Source organism: Arachis hypogaea, chromosome 6, assembly GCF_003086295.3.
Source record: "Arachis hypogaea cultivar Tifrunner chromosome 6, arahy.Tifrunner.gnm2.J5K5, whole genome shotgun sequence".
In the NCBI taxonomy this organism is placed as follows: Eukaryota; Viridiplantae; Streptophyta; class Magnoliopsida; order Fabales; family Fabaceae; genus Arachis; species Arachis hypogaea.
The window spans coordinates 109,375,067-109,398,477 of NC_092041.1; the positions used below are offsets into that span (position 1 = coordinate 109,375,067).

At 32.8% G+C, this 23,411-nt stretch overlaps 3 protein-coding genes and 2 non-coding genes across 5 annotated transcripts; 2 read left to right on the plus strand and 3 right to left on the minus strand.

Moving 5' to 3' along the window:
- Window positions 1–679: 679 nt before the first annotated feature.
- On the minus strand, window positions 680–803 carry LOC112762068 (small nucleolar RNA snoR77). The gene has a single exon (XR_003182426.1). It is a non-coding gene; the product is annotated as a small nucleolar RNA snoR77 (small nucleolar RNA).
- A 2,528-nt stretch (window positions 804–3,331) lies between these two features.
- On the plus strand, window positions 3,332–13,315 carry LOC112755601 (L-arabinokinase). Its single transcript, XM_025803796.3, has 29 exons — window positions 3,332–3,687; window positions 4,096–4,203; window positions 5,303–5,371; window positions 5,473–5,556; window positions 5,708–5,784; window positions 6,028–6,094; window positions 6,371–6,428; window positions 6,537–6,604; window positions 6,689–6,751; window positions 7,224–7,277; window positions 7,366–7,468; window positions 7,548–7,657; window positions 7,746–7,865; window positions 8,323–8,379; window positions 8,486–8,652; window positions 8,774–8,915; window positions 9,026–9,109; window positions 9,526–9,648; window positions 10,199–10,329; window positions 10,417–10,498; window positions 10,697–10,784; window positions 11,057–11,100; window positions 11,204–11,299; window positions 11,383–11,459; window positions 11,633–11,827; window positions 12,051–12,216; window positions 12,389–12,460; window positions 12,615–12,818; window positions 12,905–13,315. Exons 1-29 carry the CDS (start codon window positions 3,589–3,591, stop codon window positions 13,064–13,066), a joined length of 2,970 nt encoding a protein of 989 aa, XP_025659581.1. The 5' UTR covers window positions 3,332–3,588; the 3' UTR covers window positions 13,067–13,315.
- Window positions 13,316–16,848: 3,533 nt separating this feature from the next.
- On the plus strand, window positions 16,849–19,104 carry LOC112755602 (uncharacterized). The gene is made up of 2 exons (XM_025803797.3): window positions 16,849–17,452; window positions 18,362–19,104. Exons 1-2 carry the CDS (start codon window positions 16,936–16,938, stop codon window positions 18,988–18,990), a joined length of 1,146 nt encoding a protein of 381 aa, XP_025659582.1. The 5' UTR covers window positions 16,849–16,935; the 3' UTR covers window positions 18,991–19,104.
- A 265-nt stretch (window positions 19,105–19,369) lies between these two features.
- On the minus strand, window positions 19,370–19,442 carry TRNAR-ACG (transfer RNA arginine (anticodon ACG)). The gene has a single exon. It is a non-coding gene; the product is annotated as a tRNA-Arg (tRNA).
- A 1,029-nt stretch (window positions 19,443–20,471) lies between these two features.
- LOC112755604 (uncharacterized) lies at window positions 20,472–22,745 on the minus strand. Its single transcript, XM_025803798.3, has 4 exons — window positions 22,122–22,745; window positions 21,440–21,977; window positions 21,101–21,359; window positions 20,472–20,767 (listed from the first exon to the last, which is right to left on the minus strand). The coding sequence occupies exons 1-4, from the start codon at window positions 22,523–22,525 to the stop codon at window positions 20,631–20,633; spliced, it is 1,338 nt and encodes a 445-aa protein (XP_025659583.1). The 5' UTR covers window positions 22,526–22,745; the 3' UTR covers window positions 20,472–20,630.
- Between the last annotated feature and the right edge of the window lie 666 nt (window positions 22,746–23,411).

Sequence of the window (23,411 nt, forward strand, 5' to 3'; positions counted from 1 at the left end):
ACGTTCATTGAATATAAATTCTCTCTTGGTAACATAAATATGAATTCACCCATGGTATTAACGAACATCCATATCCTTTGTGTTTATCACAACACTAAACTCTTGTAGCAATTTAATAACATTGTTAATAACTTAATATCAAAGGGAGAAACAAGCCATCCTCTACATCTAAACGGAGAGAGTGTTAAACAGCATGAAAAAGGATGACAATTTTTTTCAAATTTAAGTTTCAAAATTCATTCCTTCTCTCTACATCTCCTTTAGATTTTCAACATCTTCTTATGACGTTCACTTATCAGTTTCACTCGACGGCTCAATTCTAATTTTTTATAAACTAATTCTTCTGAATTGAATTAACTCAAAATTTTCAATTCAGTTCTATCACACTTGTCGTTTCCAAGCACACTGTTGACCCTTCAAATTACCACTGATTCCTTAGACTAAAATCCCTCCTCATTCTCTGCACCATTCCTTTAACGTATTATAATTTATCAAGAAATTTTAAAATACAAACCATTAACTGACATTACTTAATTTAATTTTTCAAACCACAAGTTGGCAGAGAAACCTAAGTTGCGTGGACAAAAAAACTAATACAAAATCAATCAAAAAAAAAGGGAAAACCACGGAAGCTTATTTAAAAATAATAATAAAAAAATTAACTAATAAATAATTAAATAATATACTTGAGCTTACTAGACCAGCTTCAGAGAAAATCTCAGCAAATCTGAAGAGCAAAAGGATTTAATTTACGAGCAGTTTAACGCCCCTCTTGTCATTTAATAGTGTCAAGGAGGCTGCCTGAATTACTACTCGATAATTAAATATTTTCAATTATTTCTTAAAATCATCCAAATTAAAGCATGTATCAACCTTACACCAAAAGTGATACGCTAGATCGATTGAATATTCGTAGGTATCGTGGGTGAAGAAGAGGCTGATTGGGATTTTTTATAGGGAGCTGCATTCATCTCTAAAGCACGAGATTATAGAAGCCAAAGAGCCAAACTCCAGCCCCATAAAAATCACTAAAAGAAGAAAAGAATAAATATCAAAATTGAACTAACAGAGAGAAACTCAACTGCGCCTGAGGAAAACCCTAACCTCTGTTGAAGAATTTATGGATGCCATGGTATATATAGGAAGAGAAAGAAGATTCAAAAAGGTAGGGTTTGGGTGATTTTTTTTTTTCTTAGCTCTTAGGTAGGGTTTGGATGACGACTGAACTGATGCGGCACTTACTCTAAAATGGGCTCTTTTTGGCCCATTGGAAAGCTGTACAACTGTAGTCCAAAATTATAAATGAAAGGGGCCCAAAAGGCCCAACCAACCACATGCGCACACGGTGAGGTGCAAGTAGAAAAGAAATAACCAACTTAAGTGATCAGATCATTTGTCCATTTAAACAAGTGTTGAGATTGAATCTAATTTTGTATAGACCTTTAAATAGAATTTAGATTCGTAACAGATTAATTTTTAATATGTTGAATTAGAAAATACCATACACAACTAAAAAAATAAATAAATAAATAAATAAAAACTCGATTAAAAGCAATGCCATCCGGAAACATATCTCTTCCCCAAACAATTATGCAACATCTCAATAGACAAAGAGGTGAAACTCTCAATTTCCAAAATCAGCTAATTAATTATGAATATTAGTTTCTTAACATTCTTCTATATTATTTACTGGCTTTAATTATAACTACTACTTAATTTAGGCTAAAATGAAATTATAATTTTACATTTTCACTACTTGACACTATCAAAGTCAGCATAAAATATATAACCATACCTTTTATAATTTGGTGTCTTTATTACTCATTAGTTGTCCCTTTCTCGAATTAACCTATGCACATGTGATTGCTGTATTTAGTAACGAACATGATGAGATTGATGACCGCGGCAGCGAAAGTAGTAGCCACCATAAAATGAAAGAGTCATTGTATGATTCTGAAAAAAAATTAACAATCTATTATTGGATGGTAAAAGTTAGAACTATTTATTTCTATTTATAACGTTAAAAGTAAAATTATGTAATAGAAAATAAAAAATGTGTACTAATTATTAATATTTTGACTTTCCAGCATATATGCTATTAAATATTCTCAACAAGGCGAGAGAATTTCTTTCTCATTATTTTGATTATGGATGGATTTCAAACAAGTTTGGCACGCAACACAACTCATTTCACTCTCATTCTCACACACTCCTAAATCCAAATCCTCGTCACTCATCTCTATCCATTTTTTCTTTTTAAATCAGCATCATCAAATCCATCAATGCCTCGTTATTTTGTCCATATTCTCTTTATGATGACGAGTTCATGACAATGATGATAAGTTGATAACAACATAAACCCACTCATACTTTAATATCTATATATTTATTTTTTAAACTCAGTACTACTTATTGTTAATTATTAATTTTTATAGAAATTATTTTTCTCATTGCTAAAATGCTATCAATCAATTAATTAAATCAAGTTTCCAATCTCGGTCCTATTTTTAAACTCCAAGTGATTAATTATTAATTAATTAATCTACTAGTTTAAGAAATTAGTTTACTTATCTTGTCGTCTCATTCATCCACGTTTGATCCAGTTAAATTCATATGTAAAAATAGTAAGTTAGAAAAGTGATAGTAATTTAAATTTTGGTAGAATTAAATTATTTTTAAAATTTTTAAATTAATTTTCTAGAATTAAAATATCTATTATATCCTTTGTATTTATCTTACCTCTTTTCTTTTAAATTAAAAAAAATTTAAATTTGAATAGAAAATAAACTTTTTTAATTCAAATTATATTATATTAAAATAAGACAAATAATAAAGGAAAAACATAAATTTTATATTTGTTTTATTTATATAAAAAATTTATAATATTGTTTCATAAATATATGCTTACACAAAATCGGTTTTATTTAAAAAAAAAATTTTGTGTTTTTAAAATTAATTAAAAACTTGTCTTATTTTTTTTAATTAAATTAAATTTTTAATTCAAATTAAATAAATTTATTGTTAGCCAATGAGTTATAGCTCAAATGGCATAATCTTTCTATACTCATCTAAGAAGTCGTGAATTCGAGTCTCCCTATCTTTAGTAAAAAAAAAATATTGTTAAAAAATATTTTAGTCTTTTAATTTTTTTTTGTGACTATTTAGTCTTTTAAATTAATCCTAAAAGAGTATTTTATCTTTTTAATTTTTTATTTTTTGTTTTTGTAATAATTTTTTGTGACTAATTTTATAATAATTTAATATTAATAAAAAATAAAATAAATTTAAATTAAAACAATAAAAGAAAAAAGTTTTAATCCAGCCAAATTTTAATGCTCATCATTCTCTCTTTAATAACAGAATGTTAAAATTTTATATACAAACTTCTTCTTTTCTTTTAGTTAGGAGATATTAAAGGTCTATATGATTTTGGATTAACAAATCACGTGTCTTGAATCTTATTTATTATCTAGCTTTCCGAAATTCAAGGAAAACGGAAGAACTTGAAAACAAAAAAAACACACAATAAAAAAGAGAGAAGAGAAAAAACAAATCATTCCGAGTTTTGATCTGGAAAAAAAGATCAAAATGAGGATTGAGGAAGCAGTTTCAGCTTCGAGCAAGCACCTCGTCTTCGCTTACTATGTTACTGGCCATGGTTTTGGGCACGCCACCAGAGTTGCCGAGGTTTTTCTTTTTATTCATTCCCTCTTTTTTTATAATTTATTTTATTTTTCTCAATTTTCTCCTTTGTACTCGTCCATCACTTTTTGGTTCAATGCGGCGATTGTTTGCTCTCTTTTGTATCCGAAAAAATCGAATTGATTTTTGTTTATGCGCTTTTCACTTTTTGCTTTGAAAAGAAATAAAAGTTTTCTTTTTGGAAACGGATTAAATATTTTATCATTTGGGAATTGTGATGGATTAAAAGTGCAAAGTGAAATAGGAGAATTAACGAGCTGATGCATCATACATGTTTTAAGATTAATTAGCTGAAAATTTGGCTAAAAAAATCTCCAATGATGATGATCTCAATTGAAAATATATTGTATCTTGTGATTATAATGTGAATTTTGGTTTGGAATGGATGAGTAGGTGGTTCGGCAGTTGATCCTAGCAGGACATGATGTGCATGTAGTGACGGGTGCACCTGCATTTGTTTTTACCTCTGCAGTTGATTCTCCTCGATTGTTCATTCGTAAGGTCAGTCTTTTATTGTTATCATCAATGCCTTCAGAAACCATAACTCTTCTCTTTTTTTTTTCTCCTTTTCAACTTTTTTTAGTTCAACTTTAAACTTTCTAAGTCTTTTTTTTAAAAGAAAAAAGAAAAAATGAAACAAGTTGATAATTAAAAAATAATTACTTTTTGATTTGTATTTTATTTTCTATTTTTATTTTTTAGTTTTTATAAAAAAATAAAAATAATAAAATTCAGAAAAAAAAGAGTACGCACTAGTTAGTGCTCAAACATTGGTGACTATGGAGAACACATGAATTTGGATTTTTCATTTATTATTATAGGATCAAATTTAAAAGTAAACTAATCAAATTTGAATTATATAAGCTGTTGTGATTTTGATTGGATAAGTTTATTAAATTTTGACAATTATAAATTTTAAATTTTGAATATTAAAAACTAAAAGTAAGTAAGTAAACAAGAGAGAAAAAGACAATATTTAGAAAATGTTATTTAAGTAAGAATAATACATTAGCTAAACATGTTAAAATTAAAAGGATAAATTTAATAATAAAAAAATTATATTTTTTACTATTATTTAATGTAGTTCAAATTGGATTAGTTTTGATTGGATTTTATTTGATTTGAATACTCCAATTTTTAAGGCTAAAACAATCCAATCAACGAAATGAATTATATTTATATGAAGTTATGAACTGAAAAACATATTTATTCCCTATTGTAAACCCAATTTAAACTCAAAATTTGTGTTATTATCTTTTTCAAGTTTTAAATGACCGTATTTCTATTGTTTATCTCTTAATTGGAGTTTAGAAAAAAAAAGGCAATTTTTAAACTAAATATATAGACATGCACATCTTCAAATGGGTAATGCAAGATTTTTAGAAGGATAAAATGCTCAAGTGAACTTTCAAGTGCTACCTGCAAGGGGGCATGTTCATAAATCCAATGAAAAAGTGCATGTTAGCTACAGCTAGAACAAATGTTGAAGCAGTTCACTTATTGCTGAGAATTTGTATCCTAGTTTTGTCCAAGGGAAATCTCTTAAAAATCAAAGACTGGTTTCAAAGAGAATGCATATTTATGTATTTATATAAAACAGGTGCTTTTGGACTGCGGAGCAGTTCAGGCAGATGCTTTGACGGTTGATCGTCTTGCCTCTTTGGAGAAGGTATAGAAACCACCAAATTATATTACTTATAGTTGTGATATTTTGGCAATACTTTCTGCTTCTGTTTATGTTGCTGATCGCTTGAGTTGTACTTGGATTAGTATTCTGAGACAGCAGTGAAGCCTCGTGAGCAAATCTTGGCACAAGAAACAGAATGGCTGAATTCAATCAAAGCTGACTTAGTGGTATGGGACATACTCTCTCCTTTTTTGATTGGAATCGACAAGAAGATCACAATGTTTTGATATTAAAATATAAGTCAAGGGGAGCTGTCTTACTCTAAGCAAAACGGCATTAAACAATAATGAATTATGTTTAACTAATCTGAGATATCAGGTATCTGATGTTGTCCCAGTAGCATGTCGTGCAGCAGCAGATGCTGGTATTCGGTCTGTCTGTGTAACCAATTTTAGGTAACTCAGTTGCATCCTTTTTCCTTCATAATGTTATTCACTTTTGTTACCTAAAGTACTGTTTAAGGTGGAGGGACTATGGATTGCAAGAATATATGCTGTTTGCCAATGATGAATGAATATTTAAATCAATGCTGGGGATTGATTTTAGTTGCCAGTTCAATGCCTTGATTGTCTGTAGCTGGATAATCTCGTCATGTCTTGTGCTTGTCCTTACCCTCATTCCATATGTTATGATTTCAGTTGGGACTTCATCTATGCAGAATATGTCATGGCTGCTGGAATACATCATCGCTCAATAGTGTGGCAGGTTATAAAATTTTTCTTTAGGAAATTATCTGCTCCCTTTTGCACATTATTTGACAGAAGTATTAGAAGTTTCCGATTGTCTACCTTGTATCCAGTGTTATTTTGTATTTTTTTAAAATGCATTTGTGCTATTCTTATCCAGATTCTTTTGGGTGTTAGGGACATATTTTTGAAAGTAGAGTTCTTTTGAACTGTAATTAGTCTACCTTTTCTTTTTCATGCTATATTTTGTACTTGAAACAAGATATATAACTATATCTGCACATCATTGATTCAGATCGCTGAGGACTATTCCCACTGCGAGTTCCTTATCCGACTCCCGGGATATTGCCCAAGTAAGCCAGTTCTTAGAAAATTAAATTACAATAGCCTAACATTAAATGAAATCCTCCTAAATTTCGTCTTGGATATAGTTAATGATAAATGTGGCATCTATTTTGTAGTGCCTGCTTTTCGTGATGTTATTGATGTTCCTCTTGTTGTGAGGAGGTTGCATAAATCTCCAAAAGAGGTACTGCCAAACAAAACTTTGTGGAGCTGTTTCATAGGATGATTTAACTCCTAATCCATGAACTTTTAATTTTCCTTGTTGAAGGTGAGGGAGGATCTTGGTGTAGCTGATGATGTGAAGTTAGTTATTCTCAACTTTGGTGGACAGGTTATTACTTAAATCTTTATTATTATTAATAGTAGTCTTTTCTCTTTCTTTTTTCTATTTTTTAAAAGAAAAACAGAACTTGAAGGCAATTGTTCTAGGCTTCTTTGTTTTTCTTTCTCCCACAAAAATTTTTGCTTTCTTCCTTCTCCCGAATTCTATAAAGCCAGTTAACAAGACAAGTCTTTAGTACACACACAATCTTTGCCAAACATACTAAACAATGCATTCAATAAAGCCGGTTAACAAGAACTGTCATTCGGATACTGCATGTTTTCACTCTGTAATTTAGATTTTGATAAAAAATGGTAGTCCCTAAGAATTTGAATGTTATGCCTTTGTGTCTATGAGAGTATGAGAGCCAAAAATTCTAAATATTGAAATCTTGTGATATTTCTGGTTTTAAGACTCTAAACAGAATCATGCTCACCATCTGACTTCCGACTTCTGCCTATATGATTTTGTTTTTCTCCAGCCAGGAGGATGGCAGCTAAAGGAGGAATTCTTGCCATCTGGCTGGCTCGGCTTGGTACGTACTCCTTCTCCACCATTCTGTTTTGAGTTGTCACATTATTTTTTATTTTTACTTTTTACATACATGTTATTTGGTGATCCAGGTTTGTGGAGCTTCTGAGAGCACCGACCTTCCTCCAAACTTCAGAAAACTAGATAAAGAAGCATATACTCCTGATATTATTGCAGCATGTGATTGTATGCTTGGTCAGTTTGAGGCTTTCATTTTTTTGAATGTTAATTTCGTGAGTTGTTGTTGTTGTTATTATTATTATTATTATTTCAGGAAAAATTGGATATGGAACTGCAAGTGAAGCCTTGGCATATAAGTGTCCTTTTGTGTTTGTACGTAGAGATTATTTCAACGAAGAGCCTTTCTTGAGAAATATGCTTGAGGTACTACCTCTCTACTTTCTTTATATTAGTATAAAATATTTTTCCACCTCTTGAGTGCCTAAGTAATTATCTATTTTTTCTTTGGTAGTTTTATCAATGTGGCGTTGAAATGATTAGGAGGGATTTACTCACTGGTCACTGGAGACCTTATCTTGAACGTGCAGTAAGTTTGAATCCCTGCTATGAAGGAGGCATTAATGGTGCTGAGGTATCATCTTATTCTTGAATTAATTGACTCATTTCGCGTAGGTTCTTTCATAATGCTTTATTTGTTATCTATCATGTAAACTTTAAGAATTTCCCCCCAGTATAGTTCCCGGAATAATGGAAAATGTTGAAACTAAATGGATGGTAGGAATTTCTAGTTATCGAATATACATGAAATGTATTGTACCTGGTGCGCTTGGAGGATCTTGTAGGTGGGATCCATACAGGTATCTGACATAATCAAAATCAAATTTTCTTATGATGATCCATTGCACATGCCTTCTGAGGTCATCATACATGAAATAACTTAACTAATCAGATCATAAATATAGATTGTTTGCTGGTAAACTATCTGCTGTATATCAGTGTAATGCATGTTTAAATTCTTCTATTGTTGCTCCTTGCTACACCTTCGTTTGCATGTAGTAACGTGTCATGTTTAAAATTTTCAAATGTAGATGGCTGCCCACATCCTACAGGAGACTGCATTTGGGAAAAATTATGCATCAGATAAGGTAAAGAACTATTGATACCTATTAGTTATGGTTTTAGTTCACAAGCTTCTGGTTTCATGAAGATTTTGAGAAAAGACTGAACATGGACTTTCAATTCAATGTGCAGCTTAGTGGGGCAAGAAGATTACGTGATGCTATTGTTCTTGGGTATCAACTGCAAAGGGCCACTGGCCGAGACGTTGCAATCCCAGAATGGTATGTAAATGCTGAAAGCCAACTTGGCCGGCGACCATCGGATCGGCCAGCAGATTTTGAAAGTGCTTTGGTTGAATCGTAAGTTTCATTTTACTTCGAAGTGCTTGCAATCTTTTTTGTGACTATAAAAAGTCTGTTTGGCTTTATAAAAACATTCTTGTTTTAAATGCCTCTTTATTTCCTTGTATTCTTTCTTCAGTGTAATAGATGACTTTGAGATTCTGCACGGAAATGTTCAAGGTTTTCCAGATACTGTGGCTTTCTTACATAGCTTAACTGAATTACATGCGAACCCCAAAAGGCGGGAGAGTAGGGCTGCAGCTTCTCTGTTCAACTGGGAGGTCTTGACCATTCCCATTTTTTTATTTGTTTTATTTTTGTGATATTACACTACAGATGTCCTTTTTTGTTATTGGTTCTTTCAATTATTGATGTTGAATCATTTTGACAGGAAGAAATATATGTGACAAGAGCTCCTGGAAGGTTAGATGTCATGGGTGGTATTGCTGACTATTCTGGAAGCCTTGTTCTTCAGGTTGTATCTGTATCTCTCTTGTACAATCATAACATTAGTGATAATTACTTTAATTGATAATTACTTGAAAGAATAAAAGTCTCATAGGTGCTTCTTGTTCAGATAGTAATGTTACCGTACAACATTTATTTTCATTATTTGTATATTCCAGTGCTACTGATAGAGTTTTGCTTAAAAAATCTTCCAAATAGTTGAGTATTCTTTCTATAATAATGTAAAAGAGTTAATTGTCCTAAAAGTTAAAGCTATTAATTAGGTAGAGCCTCATAAATAGTTACTTCAGAATGTTATTTACCCAACAGGTTATTCCAGAAAATATAGACAAATATTCACTCAAAGGAGCCTGCTGTGTTGCTGTGCAAATTCAATTTGAGATATCATATTGACATTGCTTCTTTTGTAACATTATCTTGTAGATGCCAATCAAAGAAGCCTGCCATGTTGCTCTACAAAGGCTCCATCCAAGTAAACATAAGCTGTGGAAACATGCTGCGGCGCGACAGAATGACAGAGGAGAGGCTACTGCTGTGTTACAAATTGTATGTTGAAAATGTGCAAAGCTTCTAAATAGTTTGTTCAATTAACAATGACTGTTGGTTTATACATTTTAGAATAATATGATTGACAGTTCTGATCGCAAGAATCAAAAGATACAGCAAGCCAAGTTAAAGAATACAGATTTAACACCAATTTAGGCCTATCAATATAGGCTCTCTAGAGAAATAATGCACAAATCAATGTGAATCCATATTATTGATATGAAATATGCTATTTCTATGTAGTCTAACCGGAGAAATTGAAAACATGTGAAGCTTAAATTGTAAAATAAGATGGAATATGAGGAGTGTTTCTGAACTCACTCTATTTGGATGTTCTTTTGAACTATTATGAAGATGTGTTTCTGAATTATACAAGATTTGACATTATAGGTTGGAAGGAAAATATATAAATTTGACAAATATGTTTCTTTTGAAGCATGATGAGCAAATAATATTGATTTGATTAAAAAAGAGAAGGGAAAAAAAGATGTATATCTATTTTAATATAGATAGCTTTATCAGTTTTAGTAAATGATTACTTCATGTGCAGGTGTCATATGGCTCAGAGCTTGGCTATCGTAGTCCAACATTTGACATGGATTTGTCTGATTTCATGGAAGATGGCAAGCTAATGTCTTATGAGAGAGCAAGGAAATATTTTGCTCAAGATCCATCCCAAAAGTGGGTAGTAGATATGCATCATTTTATATGCATCTTAGGCATTTAGAACATTCTATTATTATACTAATTGAATGATTAACTTCACAGGTGGGCAGCATATGTTGCTGGGGCAATTTTGGTCTTGATGACTGAGATGGGTGTGCGTTTTAACGACAGTATCACCATGCTGGTAACTCCTCTTTCTCTATTAAGTTATTGAATACTTGGTTTAAACAAAACAAATATGGGATAAGTTATAACTGTTAAGGTTTATCTGCTTCTCTAACAAATCAAGGAAATAAAGTATATTGAGAAACAAAGTACTTAGAGATGTAATTCAGTATACACTGTAAAGGTTTGAAAACTTTCATTTTCTTGTTATGCATAGATTTCATCAGCGGTCCCTGAAGGGAAAGGTGTATCATCTTCTGCATCTGTGGAGGTCGCCAGTATGTCTGCGATTGCAGCTGCTCATGGTAATAAGCTCTTTTCTGATGTTTAGTTTACAGGGACTAAACTTCAAGCTCTCCTTTTTTATCACACAAGATTCATTGTTTCTTCTCATGAAAAAAAGCTACACCAAGTTTTTCTGCAAACAAGATCATTTGAGTTCTTTTTCTTATATATTTTGTTGGGAAAGAGTTAACTTTTCTGTGATCTTTAATAGCCATGTTTAGTGAAAGCGAAACGGTTCCTTATTTTGTGCAAGAAAATACTGATTCCATTATTTTCTATATTTGCAAATCAGGATTAAATATCGACCCAAGAGACCTCGCTATACTTTGCCAAAAGGTTGAACTTCATCCTATATTCCAACCAAAATTCTCTATGATTTTATTTATCTCTTGCATGCATTTCAATTAATTAAACTTCATTCTCTTACAATATTCGTTAGGTGGAAAATCACATTGTAGGAGCACCATGTGGTGTCATGGATCAGATGACTTCGGCATGTGGTGAAGCCAACAAACTTCTAGCTATGATTTGCCAGGTATGCATCAGTACAAGTTACAGGGAACAGTGTTTCTTATTCTTTAGACTTGATATCATTGATGCTGCTTGTTATTGATGCAGCCTGCAGAGATTGTTGGCCTTGTAGAGATTCCCAACCATATCCGTGTCTGGGGAATTGATTCTGGAATAAGACACAGGTATATGGACTAACAATATTTGGGTTTTTCCATTTATGTTTGACCCTTTTTATTATCTTTCACATATACTGTCTTTGAAATGCTGATCTTTTACCACCCTTGGAAAATATCAACCTATTCCATATCTTCATGGTGTTTGAAATATCCTAATTCCTAATTGTCATCTATTTCAGTATTGGAGGTGCAGACTATGGTTCTGTCAGAATTGGCACCTTTATGGGTCTGAAGATGATTAAGTCTAAAGCTTCAGATGAATTGTCTGATATGCAAACTAATGGGGTGAACAATGATGAAGTGGAACAAGATGATTTAGAACTACTTAAACAAGAAGCTTCCTTAGACTACTTATGTAATTTGCCTCCTCACAGGTAAATTCCATGTTTATTTGAAAGGTAATCATGAGTAGTAATGGCTTTGAAGGAGTAAGAAAATAATTAGATCATAATCTATCAAATGGATTATGTTGTTCTGCATTTTTTATTTATGTTGGCATGCTCAATTCACTTCCCATATTGCTGGTGTAAGTAATAGTACCCCACTATACATTCGGGCAAATATAGAATTCCTTCTTTATACAGCTTTCATTTACAGATTTGAGGCTCTTTATGCTAAGCAAATTCCAAACTCCATTATCGGTCAATCATTTTTGGACACCTACAAAAATCACAATGATCCTGTCACTACTATTGATGACAAGCGTACTTATGGAGTGAGATTTCCCACAATGCATCCCATCTATGAAAACTTCAGAGTTAAGGTAAGTCTTACAGAGAAATCTCTATTTTTCTATATGATTGAAAAGATTTAAAGCTAACCACCTCCTTGCCCATTTTTATTTTTCACTTCAAATTGCTAAATGCATCAGTCATTTGTTCCCTATCTTGCATAATAGTTTCTTAATCAATTCCTTGGTGTGATATGGTGTGCAGACCTTCAAATCACTTCTAACTTCAACAGCTTCAACTGATCAACTTACTGCCTTAGGAGAACTGCTATATCAGGTACAAGCATGATTTCAGTTGGCCAACTTAGTTCCTTAATATTTTGTATTGTTTGAAATATACTTGAGCTGAAATGCATCTGTTATTTGAATTGAAGAAAACTAAAATATAAAGAAGGAAAACAGTTTGGCTTCTAACTAATTATGATTTGCAGTGTCACTATAGCTACAGTGCTTGCGGACTTGGCTCGGACGCAACAGATAGGCTTGTACACTTGGTGCAGGAGGTGCAGCATAGTGCAGCCTCTAAAGCAGAAGACACAACATTATGTGGAGCAAAGATCACTGGTGGAGGTTCTGGTGGAACTGTTTGTGTAATTGGTAGAAACTGTCTCAAGAGCGGTGAACAAATAATTGAGGTATCTTAGTTTTCAGTTCCACTTTTCAGAATATTCCAACATGGGATACATTGTGTTCTTAAACCTTCAACAAATTTTGATTTCAGATCCAGCAGAGGTACAAGAAGCAAACTGGTTATTTGCCTTTTATTTTCGAGGGTTCATCGCCTGGTTCAGGAAAGTTCGGGTACCTGAAAATACGCCACCGAACTGGTTCCAGATCCGATGTCAGGATGGGTTACACCAGTGACGAAGGGAGTCCGATATGATGGGGTCTTGCATTATTCCAGCACCTTGGAAATCATTGCTTTTAAGATCTTGTACACTTTCACCAATTATTAACATTCTCATTAGTAATTTTATATTTATGGTCAGAAGCAAAGTTCCTGGCCAGTTTATAATATTAAAGTGGTGAAGTTGGATTATGTAATTACAGCATTACACCATTGGTGTAATATTATGAAACTCACTTGGATAAAGTTTACTCCCACTTATACCATTTGCGCACCTTTGATAAACTTTCTTATCCTACTAGACAGTTACTATTAGCTCTTGTCAAATTAATTTTCTTCTAGAGTGGCAACTGGCAAAAAATGTGCCAAGAATGTGGTAGCAGTTACCTGAATTCTTATTCTTATTACTAAATCTATTGCTAGGTACACGTCTGCATAACTGTTAACGCCCAATTTGTGAGAACTTTTGTTTTCTTGTTGTTCCAAACACTCTATACTGAACAATAGCTTAGTCCATCCAAAGGAGGTGTAGCTGATAATGGTCTAGCTCGTTGGAAAAAGATCATAGAATAGATTGGTAAAATGAAAAAATAAATTTGATACAACTAGAAGGAAATACTCCAAATTTTCCGACCAATCCGAAGTGAGTTCCACTAGTTTCGACTAAGATACCTTAAATCCTTGAATTTGTTATATCTCTTTGAACTAATATAGTTTTGTGATCAATTCACAGTTGAACAGAAGGCAACGTATAGCGAATAGCTTACTTAAGTTAATAATAGGAGAGTTTGGTTTTGAAATGTGTTTAGTTTGTCCGGTTCATATGAGAATGAGTTTTTTTCGTTATAACACAATAAGCCATTGGAATCCTTAATTCGGGTTAAATTATGAGCAGTAAAAAAGAATTATTGATGGCATTATTTTTGTAGTGACTAAACAGAAAAGAAAAAGAAAAATAGAGATAAAATCAAATTGATTGGCTAGATTTATATCTAAATTTATTAGACGTTGAAATTCACTTCATGGTTGACTCCAATTCGAGTAAATGTCCACGACAAAAGCAGCTGTTTTAGCTATACAATTTGTAACACTTTGCATTTCTATGAATTAAAAGAATAAAGACTCTCCAATTCCAATTCCTAACCTCCCGTATATGTTTTTGTCAAATTCTATTATGGAATATTATTACCAAGCATTTTTTGGTTTACCAAAAAAAGAACTTTTAAATAGTCTGTTTCACAAATAACCTCACAAAATCCATTATCTCAAACTAAAAGTAAATCTCTCCATATCACATATAATTCAGTAAAAAGAACACTGCATACTTCGATTTCTTCAGTGCAATCTTTCAACTAACATCTATCAGAATTGCGAATGATACAACGAAAACCAGCATAACTAAAAGGAACAAAACAACTAGCATCACAATCTATTTTTAATATATAAAAGTAGATGCATGAGTTTACCCACATTATTTTTAAGACATTTTTCTCTTCTTACTAATGACATGTCAGCAACATTGTATACTTGACAAAATTTTAGAATCAATCACTTAATTTTTGCCAAATCATCTATTATTTCGAAATCAACAAAAAAAATATATATAAAAATTTGTAACCAAATTTGTAACCTACAGAGATATTGAATTCATATTCCTATATTTATTATATTTCACCGTTATAAATAATACAATAAATTTATAACCCCAATAACTCATTAGTAATAAACATCTATATTACAAATATCATAATAATATTATTAATCATAATAAATTTTATGTTATAAATATTTAAATTCTATACTATTTGAACTACTTATATAAGTCTCTTATCACTATTCCTTCAAATAACATCAAATTTAGCAAAAAAAATTTATTTTCGAATAACATCAAATAAGGTAACTCTATATATTTTTCATAATTCCATCTATCAAATTATTAGTTACTAATCCAATACTTATTTTAGGTTCAGAAATCAATTAAAGGTTTCAGATCAAAGTGCTACAACAACTTTTGTACTATTTGATAGCAAAAAAAAATTGTTAGGCACAACTGTTCTAATTCTACTGACACTCCAAAAAAGTAATAACATTGAAGTACCACTCCAATTAAAAAATTTGTATAACCTTACACTTATATTTGAAGTCAAAGTAAATTATTTTAATCTCAAAGAAGGTTCTCAACAATACACTGTTATCAAGATATTCGTTCCAACCAAAAACACTAAACTTTAACACCCATTATAACAAATAAAACAGGTAATACTCCAAAAAAAATTACTTATTTAAGACATCATTCTTATTTTTAATTTAAATTATTCATTGATTATAAGAACCAACTTTGTCAACACTAATATCTATCAGATAAAGATCACATACCCATCAAGAGATTAAGGAGAAAGAAAACCATACAAATTCAAGACACATTTTCGAAAGAAGAATATACATGCAATGATGGAATAAACAATACAATAGAAAGTGCATACAACTTAACAATTCATAAACAACATGTCATCACAAGAACCTACGACAGAAAGAAAAAAACAATAACTCTAACAATAACTAATAAAGAAAAAGGAGGATGAACACCACATAAGAAGACTAAGACCATCAATTAAAACAAATACAAAAATCAAATCACCAAATAAAAATATCATTTTATAACTCCAACATCCAAATCTTTTGTATTACAAATTATTTTAAATAAAACACTTTTTAAATTTAGTTTTAGTTTACACATATTTAATTTAATTCTACAAAACATAGCAATTTTTAATATTTATTATATTATCATTCATTTATCGTTCCGCACATCGCGCGGGTCTCATTCTAGTTTAATTTACCAGAATGAATGGGAGGTAGAACCCAATATAAACAAAGTGAAGGAGGAGACAAAGATTGATACATAGCAAAAATGGTGTGGAACTTTCTTCCTGAACTATGAATCAAACTTACCACTTTACTAGCACTCCAATAGTCATTTGTATTAAATAAGTCATAATTTATGCTTCTCCAAATCTACCAGATGATTGAGAAGAAAAGAAAAACATTTTCCACTTCTTGCACCTCTATAGAGCCAATCATGTAAATTCGAGTTCCAAATCTGTTTGGCACTGGAATACTCGCAAAAACAATGAAGTATGGATTCAGAACGACTCTAACACCGATGACAAGTGCTAAATAAAGCTAAGCCACAATCCAATCAAAATTCTACTGTAGAAATAATGTTATGAAAACTGAGTCAAATAAAAAAAATTGTATTTTTCAAAAATATACAATCGTCATATCCACAATCAATTATCACACTTATTTTAGTCAAATTTTCTTTTAATTAACAAACTATATCCACTTATAGTTGAGTAGAATTTAAAAGATGGCGCACCCGAAATCCAATCCAAATTCTCTCAACATTCAAATGTTATTTGACATTTTATAAAATGTTAAAAAAAATATCATAAAGATTTTATTGGCCATTATTAATGGCATTATGAGCAACGATATTTTATTTTATTTAAAAACTCCCCTTAGTTATCTTCTTCTATTGGCGGAGTTAAATAGCAAAATCTATTTTTAATTAATTATATATATTATTAAATATTTATTTAAAAAATTAAAAAAAATTTAAGTACAATCAACTTTATATAAAATTAATATATAAAAACTATTAAATAATTTGATTAACTAAATTTTTATTTAATAGCTCCTAGTTTCACTTGAATTTTCACCATTTCAGATGCACCAAAATACGGTGAAATTTAGTAAAATGTAAAAACAAAACTAAAAGATAAATTATTATTATTATTATTATTATTATTATATGAAATGGGATAATAATACTACGATGGCGTTTGAGCAATAAGCCGAAAAGGGAAACCACTGCCTCTACGCTTCCACTCTTCCTTCGCACCATGACCGACACCAACAACGCCAAAAACGACGACGTTGATGACGACGCCGTCATTCGCCGCACGCGTTCCCAAGCCGCACCAGATTGGACGGTTACCGAATCTCTAATCCTCGTCAATGAAATCGCCGCCGTCGAAGCTGACTGCTCCACCGCGCTATCGTCCTACCAGCAGTGGAACATCATCGCCGGGAACTGCGCCGCTCTCGACGTTGGCCGGAACATGGGCCAGTGCCGCCGGAAGTGGGACTGTTTACTCTCCGATTACCAGAGAATTAGGGCGTGGGAGGAGGAGGAATCCAAGAAGAAGAGGAAGAAGAACAATGCGCACGGTGCGTGTTCTTATTGGGCGTTGAAAGGGGAAAGGGTTAGGACGCTTCGGTTGCCGGAGGATTTTGACAGAGAGTTGTATAGGGCGGTTGATGAAGTCGTCAGGGCTAGAGAGGAACGAGGGGAGGTTCTGGTTGAAAGTGATAACGAAGAAGCTCGAAATGAAGTTCTCGACGTTACTGTGGAAATCGGTACGGTACGCTTTGTTAATTTTTTTTTCTTCTTCTATGATTATTTTTATTTTTTGCTTTGACGAAGTTTGTTTATTTTCTGGAAACCATAATTATGCTGAAAACCAAGAGTTATCACTCAGTTCATCGTCTAAAGATCAATAAATATAGGTCACATTTAATCAACTGGGTTGCTCGAGTGGTTAACTCATTAGTTCATTTAAATGTAGGGGTTTGAATACTACTTCGACGGTTCCACGACAAACTTTTAAATGGAATTGATTAGTCTTTGCCTGCCTAGCCGGGAGATACGTGAGAAATCAAAAAATAAATATAGGTCACATCTAATAACTATTGCAAAATGGTTATGTTAGGTAACTAATGATTTTTTTAAACAATACGAACAACCACAAATCAAATAAAAACATACTATATCTCTAAATTATCCACCTAAATCTTAATATTAGAATAACCATCTGTACACTTAATTAAATGAACATTTGATATATCTATTGTTCACATTGTTTAGTATTTTTATTGTCTATCTTTATTTTCATTCGATATTTATACAAGTCACATCTAATATCTATTGCAAAAATCCTCGTTACCTAGGAGTTTTTAGGTATAGAAAACTAGAAATAGCATTACTCTTCAAAATTGGTGAACCTATATATATATATATATATATATATTTATAGGTGTCACTGCTATGTGGAATATGTTTGAACTGAGAAGGAAGGAGATAGCACTTTGCTACTATTTTGTAGAACAACAGATCCTGTCCCCTTCTATAACATGTTTGTCTCCACATTTTCTTAAAGAAAACCAATTTCTATTAGAACATTGTGGAGCATCTTGTAGGTGCTTGTCTCTGTAGTTCTTAGAAGTTTTCTGGTGATTTGAACTTTTATTAATGAATTTGACAATTAGGGTCCAAAAGGAAACGGCAACGAAGTAAATCTGAGAGACAACCGGAAGATAAACATAAGAAATGCATCCCAGTCGAGTCTTCAGGAGACCAATCTAGAGAACATGATCAAAGAGGTTGCCATGTACAAATGTCCAACGAAAACCATGAAGAAGAGCTAGAGAAACATGATTCAGATGATGAATATTTGAAAGACTTCCTAGAAGATAAGTCCAAGTCGAAATCTAAAGCAGAAAGGACTCCAAAGGATAAATTAGAAATCTCAGTGAAGACCCTTGCCGAAGTAGAGCTTCAAGAAAATGATGATACAGAGACGCCGAAGCCAACCTGTTTAGAAAAGGTAGCTAGTAGCAGCAGAGAAGAGAATGAGGAAACAATGGCCCTGAAATTGGTAACAAGTAGTAGCAGAGAAGAAAATGAGGAAACAGCGGCCCTGCAATTGCAGGAATTGGCAGTGAAGATTCAAGCAATTTGTAATGAATCGGCAGACTGTCAGGCAGCTGGCTCACAGAATGTTGAGGACTACCTTACTGAATTTACAAGATGCCAAGGAGACAAGCTCATAGAAAATCTGGCAACTTTTGCAGATATCCTTAAAAAACTATGTGGTCTTCTCCAGGAGTGTAAATAAGCAGTTCAATTCAGTTTATGTAATTGCTTTTGTTTTATCCTTCTTGGTTAATGTTATCATTTATCAAGAGTAGAATTGTCATTTCATGCAAAAGATTTATTTGCGTTGCTATAATCTGTAGCCCCTAATATTCGTGTTAGTGAGATGCCGAGCAGTGAGGTATCCCATCTTTAGGATTAGGGTATATTTTTGGAAGATGGATAAAAATGAGAAATTTTTGTTGACGAAAAATCCTTCCTTTTATCCCTCTATGAAATACACGGGCAGATAATTTTTGTTTTTAAATGTAAACTACTTGAATGAAATAATAATTAATAATTAATAATAGTTAAATAATGGTCAAGTACTCGAGTTAGATAAATGTAAATGGAGTATGTGCCGACCCTACTGGGGATCGAACCCAGAATCTCTGGTTCCGTAGACCAGCGCCTTATCCATTGGGCCATAGAGTTTTGAATACTGTCAAATTTATTGTTTAAATAACTAAGCCACAAAAACTTTTGCCACTAACATTTAAACGGTGAAATTGATAGTTAGAGAGACAATTTAGTCAAATTTATTAAATTATTTAATAATTTTTAATTATTAGCTTTATATAAAGTTAATTGGACTTGAAATTTTTCTTTAATCAAATCAAGAGGATGAAAGAAGGTAAATTCACAGAATATTTTCATCCTTGATCCATAAATGGTTTAGTAGCAGAAGTTTGCTAAACTTGGTTGAATTTAATGTTATTTTGAAGGTATGAATTTAAAAATAGTTCATACAATATTATTTTTTAAGTTGGATTAGTCCACCTTCACTGCGGCCATTAGTTCGAGACTCCTGTTGCTGTCAATAACACCAGCAGAATGGGAAAATGAAATTAGTTGAATTTGGTCCAAATAAAAAACATATGAGGTAAATTCAGGTTATAAAATTGCCTATTCTTTCTACTATTCACCACTTTTTCAATGCCTTCAATCTTTCGAAAATCACAAAATTTGGAGAAGTCTATGAAAAATAAAGTTGCTTCACAAAAAAAAATTTCTGTGGAAATACTTAATGAAAGTGTGTGGAGCAATCGCCAGAATCCTTCTCCCATTGGTGGCAGAAAGCTTGCATGCGCGAAGCTGAAAATCCTGATGGACGCCGACTAAACACACTTCTAGTAGTGCTCTGTTGGAATTTGGAATTGTTGGAAGACAAGGAACCGGTACGTCTTTGACAAGGAAATGAGTTATGCAGATCAATTGGCTCAAGACTCCCACAAACTTACAAACGAGATTCTGTAAGCAAGTCTTGCTTGAATTTTTGGTTTACCGTATTTAAGTGATTCGCATTACTTTTTCTCTTTATTTTCTTTTGTTTTGGCACCTGTGTTAGTATCTAATGAGGTCCCCACTTCTTTTATTGTTTCTAATTTTGGATCTTCTGTTCTTTTTTTAGCTCTAATAAATAACATATATCTTTGGATAAAGAAAATATATAGATAATTTATATTTATAAGAACACAATTTTATTCTAATTTATATTTGATTTAGCATATAAATACAATAATAATAACAAAACAAAACCAGGGCACACATATATATTTATAGACATTCCTTGCTGGGTGCATATGATAAACTTTCTCTCTGGACTTGACTAAATTAATAATGTTAAGACAACACAACCACCTTACTCAGAATCCAAAGTACCAGAGACAACTCAAAGGCAAAAAGAGTATGGAGCAATCCTCTGTCAAGTGTAAACCCATACAGCGTTATTCCCCCTTTGTTGTGCTGCAAGTATGTCACTGCAAAGATAAATAATGGGACTAACATAAGCATCATACACCAAGAGGTTTCAATCTCTTTTTGAATTTTGGACCAAACATGACTTTTGTCTTTATCGTGTTCAGCTTCAGCATGTATTGCCAGCTAAACATTATTTCTTATGTAGGATTTTCAAACTTGCATATCTAAACAAATTATTTTCATAGAGATGGATTTATTGTATAAATTGCATGCCTGTAATGTGCACATTATAAAAACATGCACAAATAATCCAGCTTTATCACTCAGTTAAAATTAGCTAAACAACAAAGTACTGTCATGTTAACTAAATTAAAGATCATAAAATATCTCACCTAAGGCTTCCCTGATTTGGAATGTAGAAAGTTGTTGTGGGATTACTGATATGCGTATGTCTGAGGAATCAGAATCACTATTATCACTGGCTAGTCCATCAGGTATTTGGGCCTTGCAGTGTTGGGATTCAGCAGAGGCAATGGTTACTAACAAGTGCCATCTTGTGGCTATGGCCACTATCCCTTGAGCTCTGTGTGTGATTCTTGCAGCACCCACCAGGCACAGCATGAACCCACTCAACTGCACTGCTGAACATATCTACATATATATATAAAAAGTTAGAAATTGAAATTCAAGTCCATCTTTGATGAACAGATAAATAATAGAATGGTTATTACCAGAAGATCTCCAGAATTGAAGAAGGTCTTGTCAGATTTAGAAGCAAGAACGAGCAAGAGAGCACCCAACTGGCTAACAGTGATGGTGACCAAGCAGCCAATGATGAAGAACCTGTATCTATGGCTTGTGAGCCACAACTGCTTCCTGATCCTCACATGTTCCCCGAATATGAGACTCGCATCGGAGCCGCATCCTTCAAAGAGCTTGTGAACCCCTTCAAACCTCAGCCTCTGGAGCTCGCAGGTGAGTCTAAAGAGCACACACAGCACCAAGAACACCAGTGTTCTGTAAAGCCATGACACCAGAACCAACACAAAGGCGATGGAGTTGAGGGGGAACGTTGGATTGAGGTGTGGAGCAGAGATCTTAACGGCGGAGAAGAAGATGATCTTGTGGGCCAACTCAAGGAAGAAGGAGGGAAGCATTATGTATGCCAAGTATCTGAAGGACTTGTCCAGTTCTACTTTGTATCCTCTTCGTACGTAGCTGCTGTCGTCTCTCAACATGTCCAGGAACAGAAGCTGCCTTAGCCCATACCTGTTTCCATGCATCCACAAATTTCATTAGTAATGTTTAAAAGTATGGATAAAGTATATTGTTAGATTACTAGACTAAAAAAATTGAGTTGATGGCTAAGTAAAGAAGGAAGGATGAATAATTTGTTTAGATTTACATACATACCTTCGGAAGAAACAAGAGAGGGTGAAGAAGGCAATGATGGCGAGTGTGGATTCCGGCACCTGAACAAGCTTGTTGAATGAGATTGGATCATCTTCAGGGGAAGACGCAGGGACTCTCACAAAAATGGACGTTAGAAGAGGCACAACCACGGCGAGGAAGATGAAGACCACATAAGAGATAAGTTTTCCAAAGCATGAAGAGTGGTCAAGTGCACACCACTTTAGGCTAATCCGAAAATTTCGAAGCTCGTCATGCATCATGGATTTTGATCTTTCATATGATGGCTGCAGCAGCAGGGGAATGTTATTGTTATTGTTGGGCTCTTGTTCGGCATCGTCGGTGAAGGACACACGCCTTCGGGAGGAATTAATGTCAATGGTGGGTTCTTCATTGGTAGGATTCATAGTTGAAGGAGAGTGTTGTTAGAAGCAAGGAAAATGAAAATCTTGTGTTAATGATGAGTTGTAAGTAGTGGAGAGAAAATCTACAGAAACAAAGTTAGGAACCTTGCTTTGTCTCGTGAGTCTTCTCCTTGCCTTGTACTAGAGGTTTCTATGTGCAGCCATGAATAATCCATCAATTGCTTTTTCAAATAACTAAGATCGTTATGTATTGTGTTCCCCCTCTCTTATGCTGTTGAAACTTTAATAAATTATAGTGTGAGATTATATTTAATGGTGTGGGATTACTCATTTTTCTTTTATTGATTAAGTGCTAGCGAGACTTTAATAAAAATATTGGTCTGCTATACTTTCTCTTTTCTCACTTCAACTAATTGTATCATATTGTTGGCACAACGGCCTGGTTTTCTACTTTGCAAGATTTTACTGTTTTTGTAAGATTTTCTATTTCAGTATAATTTACTGTTTTTGGAAGATTTATGGTTGTTCTAGGATTTTCGCATTAGTATATATTTTCACAAGATTGATCTTTCCATCAATACTAAATTAGTGCACACGTTGATCATCATAAGCCGTGAATCTTGGGACTTTGTTGATACCTTTAGAGATAAAAATGGTGGTAAAAATATAACAAGAGTAGAGAAGAAACTATGGCAATTCTTTATGCGTTTTATACAAACTTTCTTCTAATCTTTGTCTCCACTAACATGAATTCAAGAGTAAAAGAGTTACTAGTGAATTTTTTGCATCATACATACAATAAAGATTGCCTAATTATTTTACATTCACTTGATCAAGTATTACAATAATAATATTTTACACACTGATATTCTCGATCATTCATTCTATGCAAAAAGTAAGGGGTTTATTATTTTGAATTTTGATGAAT

What these genes read in the sequence shown, in the direction of transcription:
- LOC112755601 (XM_025803796.3), top strand. Translation starts at nt 3,589, where the DNA reads ATGAGGATTGAGGAAGCAGTTTCAGCTTCGAGCAAGCACCTCGTCTTC. An exon ending in ACTCCCGGGATATTGCCCAA is followed by an intron (nt 6,429 to 6,536) that starts GTAAGCCAGTTC and finishes TCTATTTTGTAG; the next exon opens with TGCCTGCTTTTCGTGATGTT. An exon ending in TGTAATTTGCCTCCTCACAG is followed by an intron (nt 11,828 to 12,050) that starts GTAAATTCCATG and finishes TTTCATTTACAG; the next exon opens with ATTTGAGGCTCTTTATGCTA.
- LOC112755604 (XM_025803798.3), bottom strand. Translation starts at nt 22,525, where the DNA reads ATGAATCCTACCAATGAAGAACCCACCATTGACATTAATTCCTCCCGA. An exon ending in TCAATTCTGGAGATCTTCTG is followed by an intron (nt 21,360 to 21,439) that starts GTAATAACCATT and finishes ATATATATGTAG; the next exon opens with ATATGTTCAGCAGTGCAGTT. An exon ending in CCAAATCAGGGAAGCCTTAG is followed by an intron (nt 20,768 to 21,100) that starts GTGAGATATTTT and finishes TTATCTTTGCAG; the next exon opens with TGACATACTTGCAGCACAAC.
- LOC112755602 (XM_025803797.3), top strand. Translation starts at nt 16,936, where the DNA reads ATGACCGACACCAACAACGCCAAAAACGACGACGTTGATGACGACGCC. An exon ending in CGACGTTACTGTGGAAATCG is followed by an intron (nt 17,453 to 18,361) that starts GTACGGTACGCT and finishes TTTGACAATTAG; the next exon opens with GGTCCAAAAGGAAACGGCAA.